Below are 21,390 nucleotides of genomic sequence, written 5' to 3'. Positions count from 1 at the left end.
TGGGACCGAGCCCCAAAATTGGGGTCTTGGTATATAGCCGAGGGACAGTTTATGTGCTTCCTTCCTCCCTCTGTGGGACTGCCACTACCCTCACAGATGCTCAAGGCTCCACACCAGTCCAGCTTGCTTTCACATCTGTCAGTGGTAGCAACAGCTGCCAAAAGCAAGTGGTAAGAAATGCCAGTCACCATGTGTGTTGGGGGGGGGGGGAAGGAGAAGGACAAAAGTGGCAGGCACTGGTGGACAGGGAGGATGGGGAAGAGAGCAAAGTGCCTGGAGCAGCTTTAACAATTTCAAATTTGAAAAGTGCAAACACCCTGTTTAAATTTTAAAAAGTATGCAGGAAGGAGGAGTTTTTAGATTACAATGAGATGTGGAGCAAACCATTCAGGTTCACTTGCAATGAAGAAATGAATGCCACAGCGATTTCTTTTTTCTGCTACGCTCGTTAGCTTACATCTGCAGCATCAAACGTATAAACGGCGAGTGACTGTACTCACTCGCAAATGCGCAGTAGAGACCTTCTCTGCCCCGCCCCCATGTCAATAAGTGATGACGGGGGCGGAACACAGAGGGTCTGTACTGCGCATTGCTGAGGGAGGGACACCGCCGTCTAACGCTCCCCCCACCCGAGTCGCCGCCGCCACCCACCTTCTACCCGGTCGGGCCCTCGCTCCACTATTGAAACAGCGAGGGTCCGGGAACGCAGCACTGAGCTCTGCTGAGCTGCCGACATCGCCCTTCCTTCTTCTCTGCCTCTGTCCCGCCCTCGACGACGTTACGTCACACAAGGGCGGGACAGGCAGATAAGAAGGAAGGCCGACGTCGGCAGCTCAGCAGAGCTCAGTGCTGCGTTCCCGGACCCTCGCTGTTTCAATAGCGGAGCGAGGGCCCGGCCGGGTGGAAGGTGGGTGGTGACGGCTCGGTGGGGGGGGCGCGAACTCGGCCGTGGGGGCGGGCCTTTCAACCCCCCCTTCCTATAATAGCCCGTTTTTACGGGCTCAAAGTCTAGTCTTAAATAATCACTAATTTAGGCTTGTCTTTATAAGTCAGGTAATACAAGTTTTTATTTTTCCTGTGCTAAAAATATTAGCACCACACTAAAGGCATTGAGAAATAGTACAAAGGTTAATTTAGGGGAAGGGGAAAGGAAGACATGCAGGACAGTACAGTGGAGGAAAGTGTTGTATAAAACGGGGGGGGGGGGGGGGGGGTAAGTTAATAGTTCCCCCTTTTTTGGTAGGAAACAATTCAGTTTATACTTAGATAGGCTTAGAGTATAAATAGTATTTCTAACAGGAGTACTCCTGCCCAGCAACATGTCCCACTTTTTTCATCTCCATTTTAGAAATAAAGCTGCTGTGTTTCACTTAAGTATGCACACCAGCTTTCAGTTACATCCTCTCCCTTTAAAAAATAAATATACATACATAGCACCGGCACAATTAGCAAAAATCAGGGGGGGGGGGGGGGTTGCAGACGCCCCTGTGTACGAAATGTGGGAGAGCGGATAATACATTTTACCACAGTTTCTGGAGTTGCTGGAAGATCAGAAGGTTTTGGGGAAAAATTATTCAATATTTGTCACACTTAGGTCAAAAGTTGGCAGGTACACCGGTGCAGATGCTATTGAATCTGCCTGGATCATTTAAGGGTAAAACAGCAGAGCACATTTTGTTCTTCCGAAACATTTCTTTGCTAGCAAGGTAAGTTATCTTGCAAAACTGGACAAATGATGTAGGGCCAGAATATTGGCACTGGTGGAATCTTGTCCACCAGTTAATGATGTGGTAAGCTAAAAGTTCATTAAAACTGAAGAAAACATTTATGAAAATATGGGGTGCTTATGTAGACTCATTGTCCCATAGGGGGAAAAGCTTGGTCCTCAATATATTAGGACAATAAACAGCATATAGATACCAACTACTACGATGGGGCAGGGAGGGGGGGGGGGAGTAATAAACTTTTGGAGACAGTTAATTATCACATATTGTTATTGAACAGTTTATGTTTGGTTGATGTAATATTAATGGATGTAAGAATGCTTATGCAATCAATAAAAATGTTGAAATATAAAAAAAATAGAGGCAGGCTCCCAGCAACTTTAGTTGAAGCAGGATACCAAATTAGCTACAGCAGCCAATTCTTGGAAACCACTGGGATGTTAACATAAGTCACTCTTCCCTGGACACCGAGAATGTTCAAGAACAGACCTGGCACCTACTATAGTCATAGTTCAGTGGCCCTAAGGTAAATTGCAGTGGAAGTGGTTAAAGCATAGTAACCAACATTTGGAGTTGGGATCATTTACCCCACTGCCCCCCTCCCACCATCACCATTACCCCCCTTTAGTCCATCCTTATAACTACTCCTGTACAATTATGCTGCAAGTTTCATTGAAAGATTTTTTAAAATGCTGCAGTTTTATTGAAAGATTTAAACCAGAACCTTTCACCTGAGCTACAATAGTGCATGATGAATATATTTAGTTCCAATTGTTTTTATTGAAGACAAGTTAAACAGCATAGGTGCATAGTTACAAAGCCAACAGATGTAGCAGTCATATGACAACAATTAGTCAAAGCATCATCAACTTTTCTCGTAATATAAATTCTACCCCTCCCCATAATCTTTAAACTAACTTACTCCTTTACCAAACAAAGAGGCAGCTGCCCAACAATCCACTCTGATTTTCAGAAGGCGTTTGACAAAGTGCCGCACGAAAGACTCCTGAAGAAATTGCAGAGTCATGGAATCGGAGGTAGGGTATTATTATGGATTAAGAACTGGTTGAAAGATAGGAAGCAGAGAGTAGGATTGCGTTGCCAGTATTCTCAGTGGAGGAGGGTAGTTAGTGGGGTCCCGCAGGGGTCTGTGCTGGGTCCGTTGCTTTTTAATGTATTTATAAATGACCTAGAGATGGGAATAACTAGTGAGGTATTAAATTCGCCGATGACACAAAATTATTCAGGGTCGTCAAGTCGCAGGAGGAATGTGAACGATTACAGGAGGACCTTGCGAGACTGGGAGAATGGGCGTTGCAAGTGGCAGATGAAGTTCAATATTGACAAGTGCAAAGTGATGCATGTGGGTAAGAGGAACCCGAATTATAGCTACGTCTTGCAAGGTTCCGCGTTAGGAGTTACGATCAAGAAAGGGATCTGGGTGTCGTCGTCGATGATACGCTGAAACCTTCTGCTCAGTGTGCTGCTGCGGCTAGGAAAGCGAATAGAATGTTGGGTGTTATTAGGAAGGGTATGGAGTCCAGGTGTGCGGATGTTATAATGCCGTTGTATCGCTCCATGGTGCGACCGCACCTGGAGTATTGTGTTCAGTACTGGTCTCCGTATCTCAAAAAAGATATAGTAGAATTGGAAAAAGGTACAGCGAAGGGCGACGAAAAGATAGTGGGGATGGGACGACTTTCCTATGAGAGAGGCTGAGAAGGCTAGGGCTTTTTAGCTTGGAGAAGAGACGGCTGAGGGGAGATATGATAGAAGTGTATAAATAATGAGTGGAATGGATCGGGTGGATGTGAAGCGACTGTTCACGCTATCCAAAAATACTAGGACTAGAGGGCATGAGTTGAAGCTACAGTGTGGTAAATTTAAAACGAATCGGAGAAAATTTTTCTTCACCCAACGTGTAATTAGACTCTGGAATTCATTGCCGGAGAACGTGGTACGGGCGGTTAGCTTGACGGAGTTTAAAAAGGGGTTAGATAGATTCCTAAAGGACAAGTCCATAGACCGCTATTAAATGGACTTGGAAAAATTCCGCATTTTTAGGTATAACTTGTCTGGAATGTTTTTACGTTTGGGGAGCGTGCCAGGTGCCCTTGACCTGGATTGGCCACTGTCGGTGACAGGATGCTGGGCTAGATGGACCTTTGGTCTTTCCCAGTATGGCACTACTTATGTACTTATGTACTCTAAACCACCTTCTTCCCCCTCCCCCCAACCTATCCCAAATACACCCCCCACCTGGGTCCCACAGGGCTTGGACTGATTGGGGTGGGGGGGGTCCCCAAGAGCTAACTGTATATTAGATGTGCAATTAGCTAGGGTGTACCAGCTTTATATTACATTGATGATCAGACTACAACCTCAAGGACTCAGGATCTGTAGGTAGGGATTCCAAATTTGTATAAAGCGTATCTTACATTTGGGGAGATCCCCTCACATCTCTTGCCTCCTAAGTCACCAAGAGATGTACCTGGTTCCTCCAGTGCCAGAAAACTGGGGGCTCCAATGAAGTCCAATATTGTAGTATGCATTTTTGGACCACTAGACTCAGTTTGCGACATAGGAGGCTAGCATATCTAGGTAGGGGGTGAAAAGCTCTAGGTTGTCTAGAACAAGTTGTTCCAATGACCCCTGAATATCCTTTCCCAATAGTTTAATCAAAAATATCTTTACATGCATCCAGAAGTTCCAGATGCCTGGGCATGACCATAGGGCATGATAACATGAGTAATGTCAATGACCACATTTGGAACAGGCAGTGTCTCCCGGCCCCCCTACATGAGCCAATTGCTCCTTAGGCATATAGGCTTGAAGTAACACCCTAAAGCCACATTCTCTTAGTTTATCATCCGACGTTATGGCTAGGATACCCAGCAATGTGGCCACTACATCCCAATCCTCTAAAGACGACCTCGAATCCACCTACCATCTATCCTTGGAATGTGTAGTTATTTTGATGTTCTCTTTTGGCAAGGGATTTGTGCAGCCCTGATACTGAACTCTCCATCTGATATCTCCACGAAAAATTGCCTTACACGGTATCTTAAATGGCACCCCAAAAGTGACTTGTCCAGTGCTTAACTTGGGAATATGCAATACAGTTCCCCACGTGTCCCCCTAGCCGGGACTGAATCTGTGAATGTAATTAAGTCGCCCTCCTCTATCAGCAAGTGCTCTAATATTGTGACCTCCTTTTGCTCCTAAGTAATAAATGTAGAATTATCTAACCCTAGTTCAGAGGCGTAGCCAGGTTTTGATCTCAGGGCAAGCAGACTTTTATAAAATAGACACCGGTTGTCAGCTAGACAGCAGTGTCTGTTGCTCAAGGGCTGTTGCGGACACTGATTAATACAGGCTCTGTTGCATCCTGCCTACAAGGAAACAGCAAGTTACATCAGAAGGCAGGATGCAGAAGAGGTCCCTGGACTGTCCAGAGCAGGCAACCTGTCTTCTTAACTACCTAGCACACACATTTATTCCACTGCTAGACACCTTGTTAACATTAGAGTAGCCATACTGGATCAGACCAATGGTCCATTATCCTGTTTCCAACAATGGCCAACCCAGGTCACAAGCACCTGGCAGAAACCCAAATTGTGACAACATTCCACGATAATCTAATACAAAATAGGGAGCCACAAAAGAAAAAGAAAAAACAAAAATTGAAATAGAGACCCCCTCCTCTCTGCCCAAGGAAGCCTGACTATAGACAGCGCAATACTGGTAAAAAAAACAAAACGCATTTTCTCCTGTACTTTGCAAAATAAAAATTGAAAAAAATTTACCTTTTACAAAACAGGTATTTATATTTTCAAATGTAAGCCACATTTAATCCGACTTTGCTTGGGATAATGTGTAAAAAAAAAAAAAATCATTTATCCTCCACTTTTTAAGACACAGCCTATCCTGCAGGAAAGTGATGGCACAAGGAAAGAAAGTTTGGTCCAGTGAAGACTTAACTCAAAATAACCTGTTCTTTAGATGGGCCCTAGTATTACCATTATTAAAAATGCAACCATACCATGCCTCTGTGGCTATGTTCCACTAATGTTAAATGATTAACCATTTCTTGAAAGGGATTATATAAACATAGGATGCAAGACTAGGGACACAAGTATACATTTATTAATTCAATATCACAATTCCTCATGCACAGCCACAAAACAACTTTAGGATGGATAGTGTTCCTTTTTGTTATCAACCAGATAGAGAAGAGTTTTCAGTTTTGGCACAATCACCACAAGCAAAAAATATAAGAACAATGGACTGCATTAGGGGCTTATAGCCCATTTATGTTTAAACAAAAGATCTGATGAAACAAAATATTTCTTTTTATTTTGACTTATAAAACCACTTGCCCCTGAAACATGTTCAAAACAGAATAATCCAATTGTGTATCCAAAAGAAAGTTCTACAAAATAGATGTGATTCCATGTGCCCCAATGAAAGGAGAGTAATTCTACTTCCATTTAAATTTCAATATATTCTATCACCTTTAAAACAGCAGGCTTCCCCAGGCAGATTACACAACAGTTAAGATGAACCCATCAGGAAACAGGATATCCTCACTGAAATCTGGACATCTGTATTGTATATAACAAGAACAGTGAAGAAAAATGAGCTCAACCTATAGAGTTTAATTGCGATTTCTACCATCTACAATATTTTTTGAAGTTGTTTTAGTGATATTCAATTGTTATCTCTTTTCTCCTCCCATTTTTAAGGCACTGCCTATCTAACTGAAACAGCTTTAGACTTGCTACAGATGGACCAACAATAAAAAATGACCAAGTGGAGGCAGCAGCTCATAAGTTTGCTTGCTTTGTTTTGAGTGAACGGCAATGACAGCTGCACGGGGGAGTGACAACAGATTAACCAAACCAGCTTCCTTGCTTACAATGGACTAGATAAAACCTCCTTGGGCAGTCTCTCCCTTCTCCACCCCCTCCCCGAGTCTTGCATCTTTCGCTTTTTGCCCACAGCCTCTCTACAGTCCGCGCCTTCTTGTCAGGGTCGGGGCCTCTCCTCAAGTGAGTCCCACCTCTGCGGAAAACAGGACATTGATTACAGTAGGCGGGACGCACCTGAGGAGAGGCCCCGACGCTGGCTATCTTAATCACTGAGGCAGGACGGAGAACACTTCAGGGCTGTAAAAACGGCCACGCGGATAGGAGAGGCAGAAGAGACAGGAGAAGCTCACAAGGGAGCGAAGAGGACGGAGGTAGAACACGATATTGGCATGTGGCAGCGGCACATAGGTGCCATTTTTCCTAAAAGTCTGTTTGGGGGAGCAGCCGCTCCCCCCCCTAACTACACCACTGCCCTAGTTCAAAACCAATGTTACCTCTGATGGATAACGATCAGAAACAAAAGGACTTCCCCAATTTCCTTAACAGCCTCCACCCCTCTCGCATAGGTCTAAGCAATACACTGCCTCTTAAATGTCAAGGTATCTGACTTGATTTGTGATGCAGCTGCCTATCATAAAAGCTAAACAGATTTTTGGTTTTTTGCCAGTCCAACAAAAGCGACAAATGTCTATAGTTTTTTAGATCCTTATGCAATACATGAAGTGGTAGCGTCTGCAGAGCATAACCACCGTGGGAACAGAACCATTTTCAGGAAACACCCTACCCATGATACCAGGAGGTCTCTCCAATTTTCTAATTGCCTTCTAGAAATGTCTAGGAAAGATGCAATGTTGAGATGATACAAAGACAAGACATCCAGAGTAAGCCAAGTGTCCAGGTATTTGAAAGAGTTACCCACCCATTGTAGAGGAAAGTCCTGGCCCCACAATTGCTTTACCTGCAGGGATGGTAGTGCCTCTGATTTTGCTAAGATCAATCTGAACCCTGCAAAATCCCCGTATTCCCAAAACATATCAAGCAGTGCTAGGAGAGATTCTTGTGTATTCGTAAGATGTACTAAGATCATCAGCATAAGCTGCGATCTTGAAACAATGGGAGCCTATCTAGACACCACGGATCAAGGTTTTGCTACAATATCCCAGATAAGGGGGTCCAACAACACAGAGCAGAGGAGACAGGGGAAACGTAACAGCTAAAAACTTGTTCTAAAAGGCAGTTTTTTTTTCTTTGGTTGCTGGAGAGGTAGCACGTCCAGTGACCTCAATTAGCTGTTAACTAAGGTATGGGGAAGTAGAATATTTGCATAGGTTGCCAAGTTAGCTTCAGACTTGTTTAAAAAAGGCCCCTTAGATTCAAAACTGTATAAAGAGGAAAGGTCCCACTGAACTTTCTTTCTAAGGAGTTCTTAGAGAAGAGGACATTTCTCTGGTAAGTGAACACTATTTTGCTTCGTGCTTTGGGAACTTAAAGATTGGGGTTTAAAGGAGGAATTGTAGGTTAGTGATAGGCAGAATAAAAATATATAAAAAAGCGCAAATTTTATCAACTAATCTCCATAGTCTTTTCCCCTTAGTTTTAAAACTAACTTTGTACCACAGAATTAACAGCCTCTAGCAGGCACTACAGGATCTAGTTTCAGGGATGTACTATCCTCTCGCACTGAGGATATGTCTCCAAGTGCTGCCCAGGAGGAAAGGGTTAGGACAGCTATTTTGTACAGCGCTGCGTAACCCTAGTAGCGCTCTAGAAATGTTAAGTAGTAGTAGTAGTAGTGAATTGATCATCAGGCATAGAGATAGCTGGGTGGCTGGTGGATGTGAGGATCACCTGGTGACTTGCCTGCCTGGTGCGAAGGTGGCAGACCTCACACACCACCTAGATAGGATTTTAGATAGTGCTGGGAGGAGTCTCCCCCTTCCTCATCCTTGGTGACTAATATTCCTGCTAATGATCCTCTCACTCTTATATTTCCAAGTTACTCGCTTTAATCTCCAACTATGCTCCACCTCCCCCACTCATCAAAATGGTCACTGTCTTGATCTCATCTTCTCCTCCAACTGTTCACCCTCTAGTTTCCTTGCCTCTGATCTTATAACTTCCACACTTAAATCTCCTCCCTCCCAGTCCCATCCTATCTTATCTAATTTCTCTAGGAATATTCATATTGACCCTTCATCTCTATTCTCCCAGGTTTCAAACCTCCTCTCTACTGTGGCACCATCCATGTCTGTCAACAAGGCTGTTTCTTCTTACAATATTCTATCGTCTGCCTTAGACACTTTTGCACCTTTGATGACCCGCCCTATAAAGTGTACAAAACCCCAACCTTGGCTGAATTCTAATATCCGCTACCTACGTTCCTGTACCCGCTCTGCCGAACGCCTCTGGTGGAAATCTCGGGCCCTTGCTGATTTCTTACACTTTACATTCATGCTGACCTCCTTCCAATCTGCTCTTTTACGCACCAAACAGGATTATTATATCCAACTAACTCTCTTGGCTCTAACCCTCGACTTCTCTTCACCACATTGAACTCTCCTCAAGGTGCCCCCTCATCTCCTTGCTGAATTTTCACGAAAAGGTTCAAAAGATAAACCTTGAATTCTCTACCTCGCCACCTCTCCCTCCACTAGTCTGTTCCCCTCTCTCTCCTTCCCCTCAGTCCTTTTCCTCCTTTCCTGAAGTTACTATTGAGGAAACTACACGCTTCCTTTCTTCCTCAAAATGTACCACCTGTTCCTCTGATCCCATTCCCACCCACCTTCTTAATGCCATCTCACCTGCTCTTATTCCTTTTATCTGTCACATTCTCAACCGCTCACTTTCCACTGCGACTGTCCCTGCTGTGGTCACACCTCTCCTTAAGAAGCCTTCACTCGACCCTACTAGTCCCTCTAATTACTGACCCATCTCCCGCCTCCCTTTTTTCTCCAAATTACTTGAGCGTGCTGTTCACCACCGCTGCCTTGATTTTCTCTCAAGCTATTCTTGACCCACTACAATCTGGTTTTCGCCCTCTCCACTCAACCGAAACTGCGCTCACTAAAGTCTCCAATAACCTATTACTGGCTAAATCCAGAGGTCTCTATTCCATCCTCATTCTTCTTGATCTTTGCGCCACGTTTGACACTGTTGATCACAGCATACTCCTCGACACCGTCCTCACTTGGATTCCAGGGCTCTGTCCTTTCCTGGTTCTCTTCTTACCTCTCCCTCAGGTGGATCCTCTTCTACTTTTATCCCTGTGCCTGTCGGCGTACCGCAGGGTTCTGTTCTTGATCCCCTCTTTTCTATATACACTTCTTCCCTCGGTTCATTAATCTCATCCCATGGCTTTTTCTACCATCTTTATGCTGATTACTCCCAAATCTACCCATCTACCCCTGATCTCTCACCTTGCATCCAAAACAAAGTATCAGCATGGTTGTCTGACATTGCTGTCGATGTCTCAACGCCACCTAAAATTAAACATGACAAACCGAGCTTCTCATTTTTCCCCCCAAACCTACCTCCCCGCTCCCCTCATTTTCTATTTCTGTTGATGGCTCTCATTCTCCTTGTCTCTTCAGCTCGTAACCTTGGGGTCATCTTTGACTCTCTCTCCTCTACTCATACCCAGCAGATCACCAAGACCTGTCGTTTCTCTCTTTACAACATCCGTAAAATCCGCCCCTTTCTTTCTGAACTCTCTACCAGAACCCTCATCCACACCCTTGTCACCTCTCGTTTAGACTACTGCAATCTGCTTCTTGCTGGCCTCTCAGTCACCTCTCCCCTCTCCAGTCGGTTCAAAACTCTGCTGCCCGTCTCGTCTTCCGCCAGGGTCGCTTTACTCATACTACCCCTCTCCTCAGGTTGCTTCACTGACTCCCTATCCGTTTTCGCATCCTGTTCAAACTTCTTCTACAAACCTATAAATGTATTCACTCTGCTGCTCCCCAGTATCTCTCCATATTCGTCCTTCCCTACTCCCCTTCCCGTGCGCTCCTAGCCATGGATAAATCCTTATCTGTTCCCTTCTCCATTACTGCCAATTCCAGACTTTGCGCCTTCCGTCTTGCTGCTCCCTATGCCTGGAATAGACTTCCTGAGCCCCTATGTCTTGCCCCATCCTTGACCATCTTTAAATCTAGATTGAAAGCCCACCTCTTTAACATTGCTTTTGACTTGTAACCACTTGTAATCTCTCACTTCTACCTACCCTCCTCTTTCCTCTACACATTAATTGATTTGTTTGCTTTATTTTTTGTCTATTAGATTGTAAGCTGTTTGAGCAGGGACTGTCTTTCTTCTATGTTTGTGCAGCGCTGCGTACGCTTTGTAGTGCTATATAAATGCTAAGTAGTAGTAGTAGTAGTAGAGTCATGGTACATGTGGGTACCAATCACATAAAATGTGGAAGAGGTTATGGAAGCCAAATGACTTGGGTAGAAAGCTCAAATTCAGAACCTCTAGGGTAGCATTTTCTGAAATGCTACCTGTTCCACGCACAGGGCCCAAGAGACAGCCAGAGCTATGGAGTCTCAATGGATGGATGAGACGACAGTGCAGGGAGGAGGGTTTTAGATTTGTTAGGAACTAAGCAACATTCTGGAGAAGGGGGGAGTCTATTCCGAAAGGATGGGCTCCACCTTAACCAGGGTGGGACCAGGCTGCTGGCATCGGCATTTAAAAAGAAGATAGAGCAGCTTTTGAACTAGAAATGTGGGGGGGGGGGGGGGGGGGGCAGACAATCTCTGAAAAGCACATGGTTCAGGATAAGGTATCTTTCAAAGATATCACCAAATCAGGGAAGTATGTATCCTGATAGTGAAGTTGCAAAAGAGACCGTAGATCAGGTGTCCTTAAATATAAAAAAATGAAAGACAAAAGATTGCAAATTAATACCGTCAAGTGCTAAGAGTGTACTACCATCCACCTGGCCAGGATGAATTCTGCAGGAAACAAAACATCTTGGAATCACTATGGATTGAAATTCCCTGTGTAAAGGGGAAAAGGATAGTGAGTGTACTACCGTCCGCCTGGCCAGGATGAACAGACCTATGCAGAAATGTTAAAGGAAATTACAGACGCAAACAAACTGGGCAACACAATAATAATGGGTGATTTCAATTACCCCAATATTGACTGGGTAAATGTAACATCAGGGTATGCTAGGGAGGTAAAATTGCTTGACAAAATCAAGGACTGCTTTAGGGTGCAGCTGGTACAGAAGCCGACAAGAGAAGGAAAAATTCTAGACCTATTCCTTAGTGGAGTGCTGCAACGGTCAAAAATTTACATCAGGCGTGGATGCTGTTCAAAAAACACCATCCTGGAAGCCCAGGCCAAATATATTCCACGTATTAAAAAAAAAAAAAGGACAGAAGACCAAATGACAGCCAGCATGGTTAAAAAGTGAGGGAAAGGAAGCGAGGGGAAGGAAGCTATTAGAACTAAAAGAAAATCCTTCAGAAAATGGAAGGAACCGACTGAAAATAATAAGTAACAGCATAAGGAATGTCAAGTCAAATGCAAATCGCTGATAAGGAAGGCTAACAGGGACTTCGGGGGGGGGGGGAAAAAAAAAAAATTGTGTTGAGGCAAAAACATAGTAAAAAAATTTTTTTAGATATATTAAAAGCAGGAAGCCGTCAAAAGAATCGGTTGGACCGCTAGATGACCGAGGAGTAACAGGAGCGATCAGGGAAGACAAAGCCATAGCAGAGAGGAAGATTTGGGTGAGATACCGGTGCCAGAAATGGTATTCGAAGCTGATGAGTCGGAGAAACTGAATGAATCCTCTAAACCTGGAGAATGGAATGGGGCAGTTCTACAAACTGAAGAATAGCAAATCTCCTGGATCGGATAGTATTCATCCCAGGAGTACTGATAGAACTGAAAAATGAACTTGGAGCTATTGTAATTTATCCTTAAAATAGAGCGTTGTACTGGAAGATTGGAGGGTGGCCAATCTAACAGATTTTTAAAAAAAGGTTCCAGGGGAGATCCGGGAAACTAGACCGGTGAGTGACATCGGTGCCGGGCAAAATGATAGAGACTATTATAAAGAACAAATTTACAGAACATATTCAAAAGCATGGATTCATGAGACAAAGCCAACATGTATTTAGTGAAGTGAAATCTTGCCTCACCGATCTACTACATTTTTTGAAGGTGTGAACAAACATGTGGATAAAAGTGAGCTGGTTGATAGTGTATCCGGATTTTCAGGAGGCATTTGACAAAGTACCTCATGAAAGACTCCAGAAGAAATTGGAGAGTCATGGGATAGGAGGTATTGTCCTATTGTGGATTAAAAACTGGTTAAAAGGATATAAAGAGTAGTAGGGTTGAATGGTCAGTATTCTCAATGGAGAAGGGTAGATAGTGGGGTTCCCCAGGGGTCTGTGCTGGGACCTCTGCTTTTTAACATTTATAAATGACCTAGAGATGGGAGTAACTAGTGAGGTAATTAAATTTGCTGACAGTTATTTGAAGTTATTAAATCGTGGGAGGATTGTGAAAAATTACAAGAGGACCTTACGAGACTGGGAGACTGGCCGTCTAAATGGCAGATGTTTAATGTGAGCAAGTGCAAAGTGATGCATGTGGGAAAGAGGTTTGTTGATACGTTGAAACCTTCTGCGGCTAAGAACGCAAATAGAATGTTAGGTATTAGGAAAGGAATGTAAAACAAAAATGAGGATGTTATAATGCCCTTGTATGGCTCCATGGTGCGACCATTGTGTTCAATTCTGGTTGCTGCATCTCAAAAAGATATAGTGGAATTAGAAAAGAAAAGGTACAGAGAAGGGTGACGAAAATGATAAAGGGGGTGGGACGACTTCCCTATGAGGAAAGGCTAAAGTGGCTAGGGCTCTTCAGCTTGGAGAAAAAGGCGGCTGAGGGGAGATATGATAGAGATCTATAAACTAATGAGTGGAACTGGTAGATGTGAAGAGTCTTTTATGCTTTCCAAAGATACTAGGGGGCATGCGATGAAGCTACAAAAGGAGTAAATTTAAAACGAATGTGGAGTTTTTCTTCACTCAATGTGTAATTAAAGTCTGGAATTCATTGCCAAAGAATGTGGTAAAGGCAGTTAGCTTAGCGGAGTTTAAAAAAAAAATAGATTTGGACGGCTTCCTAAAGGAGAAGTCCATAGTCCATTATTAAATTGACTTGGGGAAACCCCACTATTTGAGATAAGCAGTATAAAGTGTTTTGTACTCGTTTGGGATCTTGCCAGGTATTTGTGACCTGGATTGGCCACTGTTGGAAACAGGATGCTGGGCTTGATGGACCTTTGGTCTGTCCCAGTATGGTAACACTTCTGTACTTATGAAATGCCGCGAGAACCCATATGATTCCTAATAGTCAAATAAAAATTCCCCAAGGGACCAGGCAAAGCCCTTCTCAGTGTCGAAGCATTGCATCTGCGACCATATTCCAACGAGGCCAGGATATTTGAGATTTTTTGCCACAGATCTACCCTCAAATCAAACCTACTTGACATTATGTATAAGGCCCAGCAAGAATTGAGCTATGCAAGTAGCCAATATTTTCACAAGCAATTTGGCTTCAAAGATCAGGAGAGACATGGGGCGATAGGACTGTGGTCTCAAGGGATCCTTACCTGGTTTAGGTAAAACAATAGTTTGTGCCAGCACCAGAGTAGATGGTAATAATTCCGTGTCAACAATTTTGTTCAAGAAGCTGGTATAATTTCTTTACCCATTAGCTTATAGAACTCTGCTCTGAACCCATCAGGTCCTGGAGCTTTGAGTAGGGGGCTATGAGCTAACACTAATGCTACCTCTTCCTCCTGTATCGGTTCATTTAAGAAGTCTATCAGCCTAAGATAAGGGAGAGGTATGTTATCAATGTATAGGTTCCCAGGAAGCCCTTGATTTGGAGGCAAAGCATAAAGATATCTACAATAATTACAAAAGCTATCAAATATGACCTTGGCCAAGTGAATGCTTACTCCCCTATCATCCCAAATTGTTATAATTCTTTGGACATGCCCCCCCCCCCCCCGGTTGAATTAGCCTAGCTAGTAAATATCCTGCCTTATTACCATGCCTATATAGCATATTCCAATATGTTTGAGATTTGAGAGCAAACTGATAAAAGCTCATTGAGCCCCACCTGAAGACCTAACAATATGTCTATGAGCTTCCACATGGGTCAATCCATGAGCTCAGTCACAAGATCTCTCTTGCTGCTTTAATGACATGAGTAATTTATAATTTCATATTATTAATATATATATTTAACAACCTTATTGCTCCACCATGATAGCTAGGGCAATATTACTGGCGGGCCTGCCTTTACCTGGTCACCTGACTTTTCTGCCCTCTGGCTCTTGAGCCTTGTCTCCACTCATTACCCGATGAGTTGAAGCCTGTAGCTTGGGTGTCTGCCTGCAGCAACACCATCCCCTTCAAACTGCATGGTGAACCCTACCTCCTGCAACAATTAACACCACTCCCTTTCTTTGGCACTAATCCCCATTGGTGACCTCAGCAGAAAACAAAAACAAAACAAAAAAAAAAAACACCCAATCCCCAGAGGGCCCCCCCCCACTCCTTATCCCAAGATTTCTGCTCTCTCACCTCCACACTGTGCCCAGGCCGACCATGATCTCTGCTTCCAGCGACAACCCCCACCCCAAAGTTGAACCTTCCATTAGAGACTGGGCTCTCAGGCTTAAACATCCAAGAACAAAATGTTTAAGACACCTGAAGCACTACAAGCAACTGCTAACAGGCATTTTAAAGCACCAGGTAGAAGGAGCCATTTGTATTGAAATACCTTAAACAGTGATGTTGCTGCCGGGCTTAAACCACTGCAAGGTGAAAAGAATGTGCTGCAGGCTCCAGCTCTATGTCCAATTTTGTTTCTAGTGCTCTTCATACGAGAAGGCTGAAAACCTAGGCAAATCATTAAATCAAGCAAGGCCAGCTGCCAAGCCAAATAGGTGCCAGTGAGCATGAAAACGCCAAAACCTTGTCAGGTTATCAGTAGGAAAGACTATTTCAAAACTTATGACTTCCACACAAAAGATAGTGACAGACATTTACTCACCAGCTGGTCCTGATTAAGGCTTTCTCCATTTTGCATGCGCTGTTTGTAATCATCTAGTTTCATCTATAAACAACAAGTACTAATCTTTAACAAAGTTATTACAAGCCTGAAACTTATCTATAGTTTTTGAACACGGGAAGAGGCAGATCTTATATTGGTTCATTAGGTACATTCTACCAGATTCTATACATTGTGCCTACAGATCTGTGTCAAAATCCAGGTGTATTCTAAAACAGTGCGCATAACTTAGCTTAACAAGTCAATCAGCATATTTAACAGCTCAAGCAATGAGCACTAATTGGCAATCAGAATTTACATGCATAACTTGCAACGCAAATTCTGTAATGAACTGGCTAAATTCTAAGGCACTCAGTTCAAAAGGGGTGTGACTATGGGTGTTGTGGCCATTCCAAAATGTACACGTTATAAAATATGGCCCAGTGCGCGTAAATCTATGTGCAGGAATTTACACCACATTTTTGTTGGCGAAATTGGATGCACAAAGTTTTAAGTGCTAGGTATCGACTAAGCATATTCTATACACAATGCTTTTTTTGTGCCGGTACGCACTGGTACTGTGTACCAGCACCTTTTTTTCCTAGGCTCACCTACCCACCCTTAGCTCCCCAGCCCTGCTTGCCGTTCCTGCCACCCGCAACGCGTTTAAATTTTTTTGTGTGTGAAGTCACAGCGCCAGCGTTTGAGAGAGGATTAGCTCACCTCCTGCCTTCCCTTCCTTCCCTCTCAGTATCCCGCCCTCCAGGAAACAGGAAACTGTCACAGGAAAGCAGGACACAGAGGGAGGCGAGCCTAGTCCTCTCACTAACACCAGCGCTGCAACGTCACGTAAAAAAAAAAAATAAATAATTTAAACGCATCACGGGGGGGGGGGGGTGTGGAGGCCTGGGGCAAGTTACTAGACATGGATGGAGTGGAGGGAAGGAAGGAAGGAAAGAGATGGACATGGATGGGGGGAGAGGAGGAGGAGGAAAGGAGAGAGAAGAAGAAGTGAGATGGACATGGATGGGGGGAGAGGATGAGGAGGAAAGGAGAGAGAAGAAGTGATATGGACATGGATTGGGGGGGGGGGAAGAGGAAAAATGCTGGATGTGACGGAGAGTGGAAGGAGATGCATACTGACAAGATGAGGGCAAGGGGAAAGAGGAGAAAATCTGCACATGGATGATAGGCAAAAGCTGGATCCACTCTATACCTCCTCCAGTCAAGTCCGCAGAGGACCCAGCTTGCTTTTACCTATGGATGTAGGGCAAGAAATGGAGGAAAGTAAAGAAATAAATGGAAAGGAAGCCCTGAAAATGGAGTTAAGGGATCAGATAAAGAGCTTCAATATCAGAGACTGGGACCAACATGTTCAGAAAAACAGTCACCAGACAACAAAAGGTAGAAAAAAAATCATTTTAGTGTTTGGAAGATGTCCAATTTGAGAATTTACATCTGCTGTCTTATTTTGCACTGGGTCTACTAGAGCTGTAACAGCTTATAGAAATTGTTTATAATGAAAAAAAAATCATTTTTTGCTCCTATACTGATATGGTATTTTTAATGATACTGATTATATGCGCCACAGCTGATATAAGGGGTGTGGCTACCATAGGGGCAGAGCCATAGGTGGTGACCCCACCCATAATGAGTACCGGTACCTTTTTCCCTACAAAAAAAAGCACTGTCTATACACCATGCCTAAATCTAGTTATCGCTTATAGACTATGCTTAGGCAGAAATGTTTACTGCATGGATTTTAAGCGTCATAGAGAATCTGACCCACTATGTGAAGCTAAGCATCAGCCGCCTTTAAAAGGCTTCCAAGCCCCGTTTGATACTGATAATTGAATTTAATCACTTCAACACCCCTCCTTAAACAATTCTACATCAGCCAGTTTGTTTGCCTGGTCATATAAGATCAGACAAGTCACAAAACTTGGTTCACAGGCTTCAAGCATGTTGCTGAGCATCACCAGCACCAAACACAGAAGTTCAATGCCAGGCCATCTCACATCCAGACACACTGGCACTTTGTGGAGCTAACAGTTTAAATGCAATATTTAGTATTTAACCAGCTACGAGCTACCACATAGGACTAACTTGTGACCTTATTTATGCAGTTAACTGCATAAATATCAGCCTTTAACCAACCAAGTGCTGACTCTACCCCCCCCCCCCCCCTCCCCAGAACACTCCCCAAATTTTTTTTTTTAGCTCATTGCCAACTCTTTAAGTGCCAATGACCAGTTAGCCTGACAGGAGCCATTCCTGGCCAGTTAAATCACATTGTTGCATTGACTATCAATCCTGTATATGTTTGTGTCCAATACACATATTAGTTTCTAAACTAGTACTTGTGTAAATGGTTAAGTGTAAGACTGCCCAACCTCCCTGCAGGTAAACTGTTCATAAACTTAGAGATATAATTGGTGAAGTTGTAGCTGTCCCATAGTCAGGTTACATAAGTTTTGTATCTCTCTTAATTTCACTAATCACTATGATTAAACTCCTGCTCAATACGCCTTGATATGACAGTGCAACCTAATGGGGGGGGGGGGAATCCTCGAGTGCAACCACTTACAGCCATATATGTTCAAGTCATAGAAGCCAACTTCAAAATTATTGGGGGTGATAAATCCAATAGAAATAACCTCTCCCTGGACACGTACAAGGAATTCTCAATATTGGGGGTGCTCAAGCACCCACAAAGCCGCTCCTAGTATGGTTCATGTAGTACGTGTCAGAGTGCACTCAATAGCTTTGATTCAATCGGCTGTGTGTGGAAATTTAATCAAATTTGTTAAATTGAGTCCTTCTGGACGCTATCAACAGTCATGTTTTTCAGCTTGGCACGTTAAGTGCTATTCCTATACGGGAGCGAACTGCAGGCTAACAGGTTGTTTTAGTAACCCAACCCAAGTCAAAACCGCAGCAGTATCGCAGCTTACAACGCAAGACTCTAATAGCCAATAAACTAGTTTAAAATATTACCTACCAATTTAAGCTACATTGTTGTTAAAGAAGGAACCAACTGCTTTTTTACGGATAGTGCTACTACATAACATTTTCTCAGTTTCCGAAAGTCGTTTAATAAGATCAAGTCACCTTTCACGCAAAACGCATTCGAGTGCGCCAAATGCACTCCATCCCCGAACAAAAAAAAAAAAAAAAAAAGAGAGAAAGCTTGGAGCATTTACCTTCTTTTTTTCGATGTTCCTATCTTGTGTTTCAGGCAGATCATCCCATTATCCATGTAAGTCTCGTATGCCTGGAAAGGTGTGGCGGCCGAGGGACAGATGGTGTCTGCAAGGGGGCAAGGGCAGGCTGGCTCTCCCCCCTCTGCTCCTTAACTGACTTCATACCTTCCTCCGACTGGCAGCCTAAAGGCGAAAGGCGGCGAAAAGGAGATGGGGAAAGATACACCATTGACGCGGATGGACCTGAAAAGACAAGCGGTGTTTAAACTCGTCCCGCCTTTTATAATTATGTAAACCAAACAATCAGCAACTTGGTTTAAAGGTTTCGCCAATTATAAACCAAACCATACCGTTACTACCCCCAATGGTAACAGAACCACTAATCAATAAAGATTGTACCCGCAGCCACGCCTGCAAATTAATTGAAAACCCTCTAGTAGTAGTAGTACTCAGAAAGTGGATCAAAACAGTTATCATCTGTATGAGCTTACTAAGTATTCACTACTAGGCAATATAAAGGGGGCAAAAGGTAAAAGACGGACACAGCAAGATCCTCCCGGATTCGATTTAAAAACCGTGAAACGTTTTTTCTTTGCCCAGTCGTTACATATGCACATTTCACATATATCCTCCAAAATAAATGTTTTTAGAAGAAGACAGCTGATGTATTTAACGCTGAGGATTATTCTCCCGGGATCCTCCTATTTCTTTACCAATCTTGTCCCTGCACAAATCTTTCAGAAAGTTAAACAAAGAGGTGCAATCAGTGGTGTGCTGGTAAAGTTTAACAACAGGCTCTCTCCCCGGCCCCCCTCTGCGCCCCCCACAAATTGCAGAGCTGGCGGGGGGAGAGAGCCTGGGGGGGGCAATGATCCCAGGTTCCAATCTAATTCATGTTTAATATGTGATAAAATGCCATAAATAAGTAAATAAATATAAACTTTTAATGATGAGCACCTGATTCTCAAAGTGAACATATTCCAAACACTATAATGAAAATAAAATGATTTTTTTCTACCTTTGTTGTCTGGTGACTGTTTTTCTGATCATGCTGGCCCAGTATCCAATTCTGCTGCTATCTGTCCTCTTAACTCCGTTTCCAGGGCTTCCTTTCCATTTACTTCTTTCCTTTCCTCCTTTCGTCTTCATTTCTGGTCCTCAGCTTCTGCCTATTTTCTTCATCCATGTGCAGTTTTTCTCCTCTCTTCCTTTCCCCTCAACTCATTTCCTTCCTCACTCTTCCCTTCCCTCCATCCATGTCCAGCATTTCTTATCTCTCTCCTCCTCTCCCCTGCCCTCCATCCAACCATGTCCAGCGACCCTTCTCTCCCCCTGCCCTCCATCCACCCATGTCCAGCGACCCTTCTCTCCCCTTGCCCTGCATGCACCCATACACAGCGACCCTCCTCTCCCCTGCCCTGCATGCACCCATACCCAGTGACCCTCCTTTCACCTGCCCTCCATCCACCCATGTCCAGCAGTGACCCTCCTCTCCCCTGCATGCACCCATACCCAGCAACCCTTCTCTCTCCTCCCTCCACCCATGCCCAGCGACTCCCTTCTCTCCCCTGCCACCCCCTCCCAAGTTGTTCAGTGAATTCTCCTCCCTCCCTCCCTCCCTCCGTCCCTCCGGATTTGGTCCCTCACCGACTCCTTGTCCTTCTACGGGGCAGGCAGTCTTGCCTGCCCGCTGTCAGCGCTGACTCTCCCCTTCTGCCGATTTGCATTTCAAAATGGCTGCAGAGACTTCAGCAGAAGTCTCGTGAGGCCGCCTCTGGAAGTCTCGGCGGCCATTTTTAAAGCAGCGGGGGAGAGTCACCTTCCTGTCTCCAGAAAAGTTTGAATGCGGATTAAAACCTTTCAAATATTTGAACGTCTGTATCATGTCACCCCAATTATGTCTTTTATCCACCGCCTTGTAAGACCTGCCAATCCAACTGAAACAGCTTTAGGCTTGATGGCTCAACAATAAAGAACTACAATGCAGATGCAGCAGCTAATAGGTTTGCTTGCTTTGTTTTGAGTGAATAGCAATGACGGCTGCGCGGGGGAGTGGAAATAGAGATGAAACAAATTGGCTTCCTTGCTTACAGTGGACTAGATAGGCTCACTTCCACTCCAGTCTATTGCACCCAGTGGCCTTCTTAATCTGCGCCTTGCATTTGCTTTGACACTCCTTATGCTGTTTCTTGTTATTTTCAGACGGTTCCTTCTTCCATTTTCTGAAGGCGTTTCTTTTAGCCCTGAAGGAAGCTATTAGGGCTAAAAGAAACGCCTTCAGAAAATGGAAGAAGGAACCGTCTGAAAATAACAAGAAACAGCATAAGGAGTGTCAAAGCAAATGCAAGGCGCAGATTAAGAAGGCCAAGAGGGAGTATGAAAAAAAAGATAGCATTAGAGGCAAAAAACATAGTAAAAAAATTTTTCGGTATATTAAAAGCAGGAAGCCGGCAAAAGAATCGGTTGGGCCGCTGGATGACCGAGGGGTAAAAGGGGCGATCA

At 44.0% G+C, this 21,390-nt stretch overlaps 1 protein-coding gene across 1 annotated transcript in view; it reads right to left on the bottom strand.

Annotated features, from left to right (window-relative positions):
* Positions 1–19,173, bottom strand: part of CAPRIN2 (caprin family member 2) — a 701,412-nt gene extending 682,239 nt beyond the window's left edge. The window contains 4 exon segments of the mRNA XM_030214677.1: positions 15,689–15,751; positions 18,889–18,911; positions 18,914–18,992; positions 18,995–19,173. Of these exon segments, the coding sequence (XP_030070537.1) occupies positions 15,689–15,751; positions 18,889–18,911; positions 18,914–18,992; positions 18,995–19,117 (288 nt within the window). The 5' untranslated portion in view covers positions 19,118–19,173.
* Between the last annotated feature and the right edge of the window lie 2,217 nt (positions 19,174–21,390).

This window comes from Microcaecilia unicolor, chromosome 9 (genome assembly GCF_901765095.1).
Source record: "Microcaecilia unicolor chromosome 9, aMicUni1.1, whole genome shotgun sequence".
Taxonomy (NCBI): Eukaryota; Metazoa; Chordata; class Amphibia; order Gymnophiona; family Siphonopidae; genus Microcaecilia; species Microcaecilia unicolor.
This window is presented reverse-complemented; position numbering and strand designations above follow the sequence as displayed.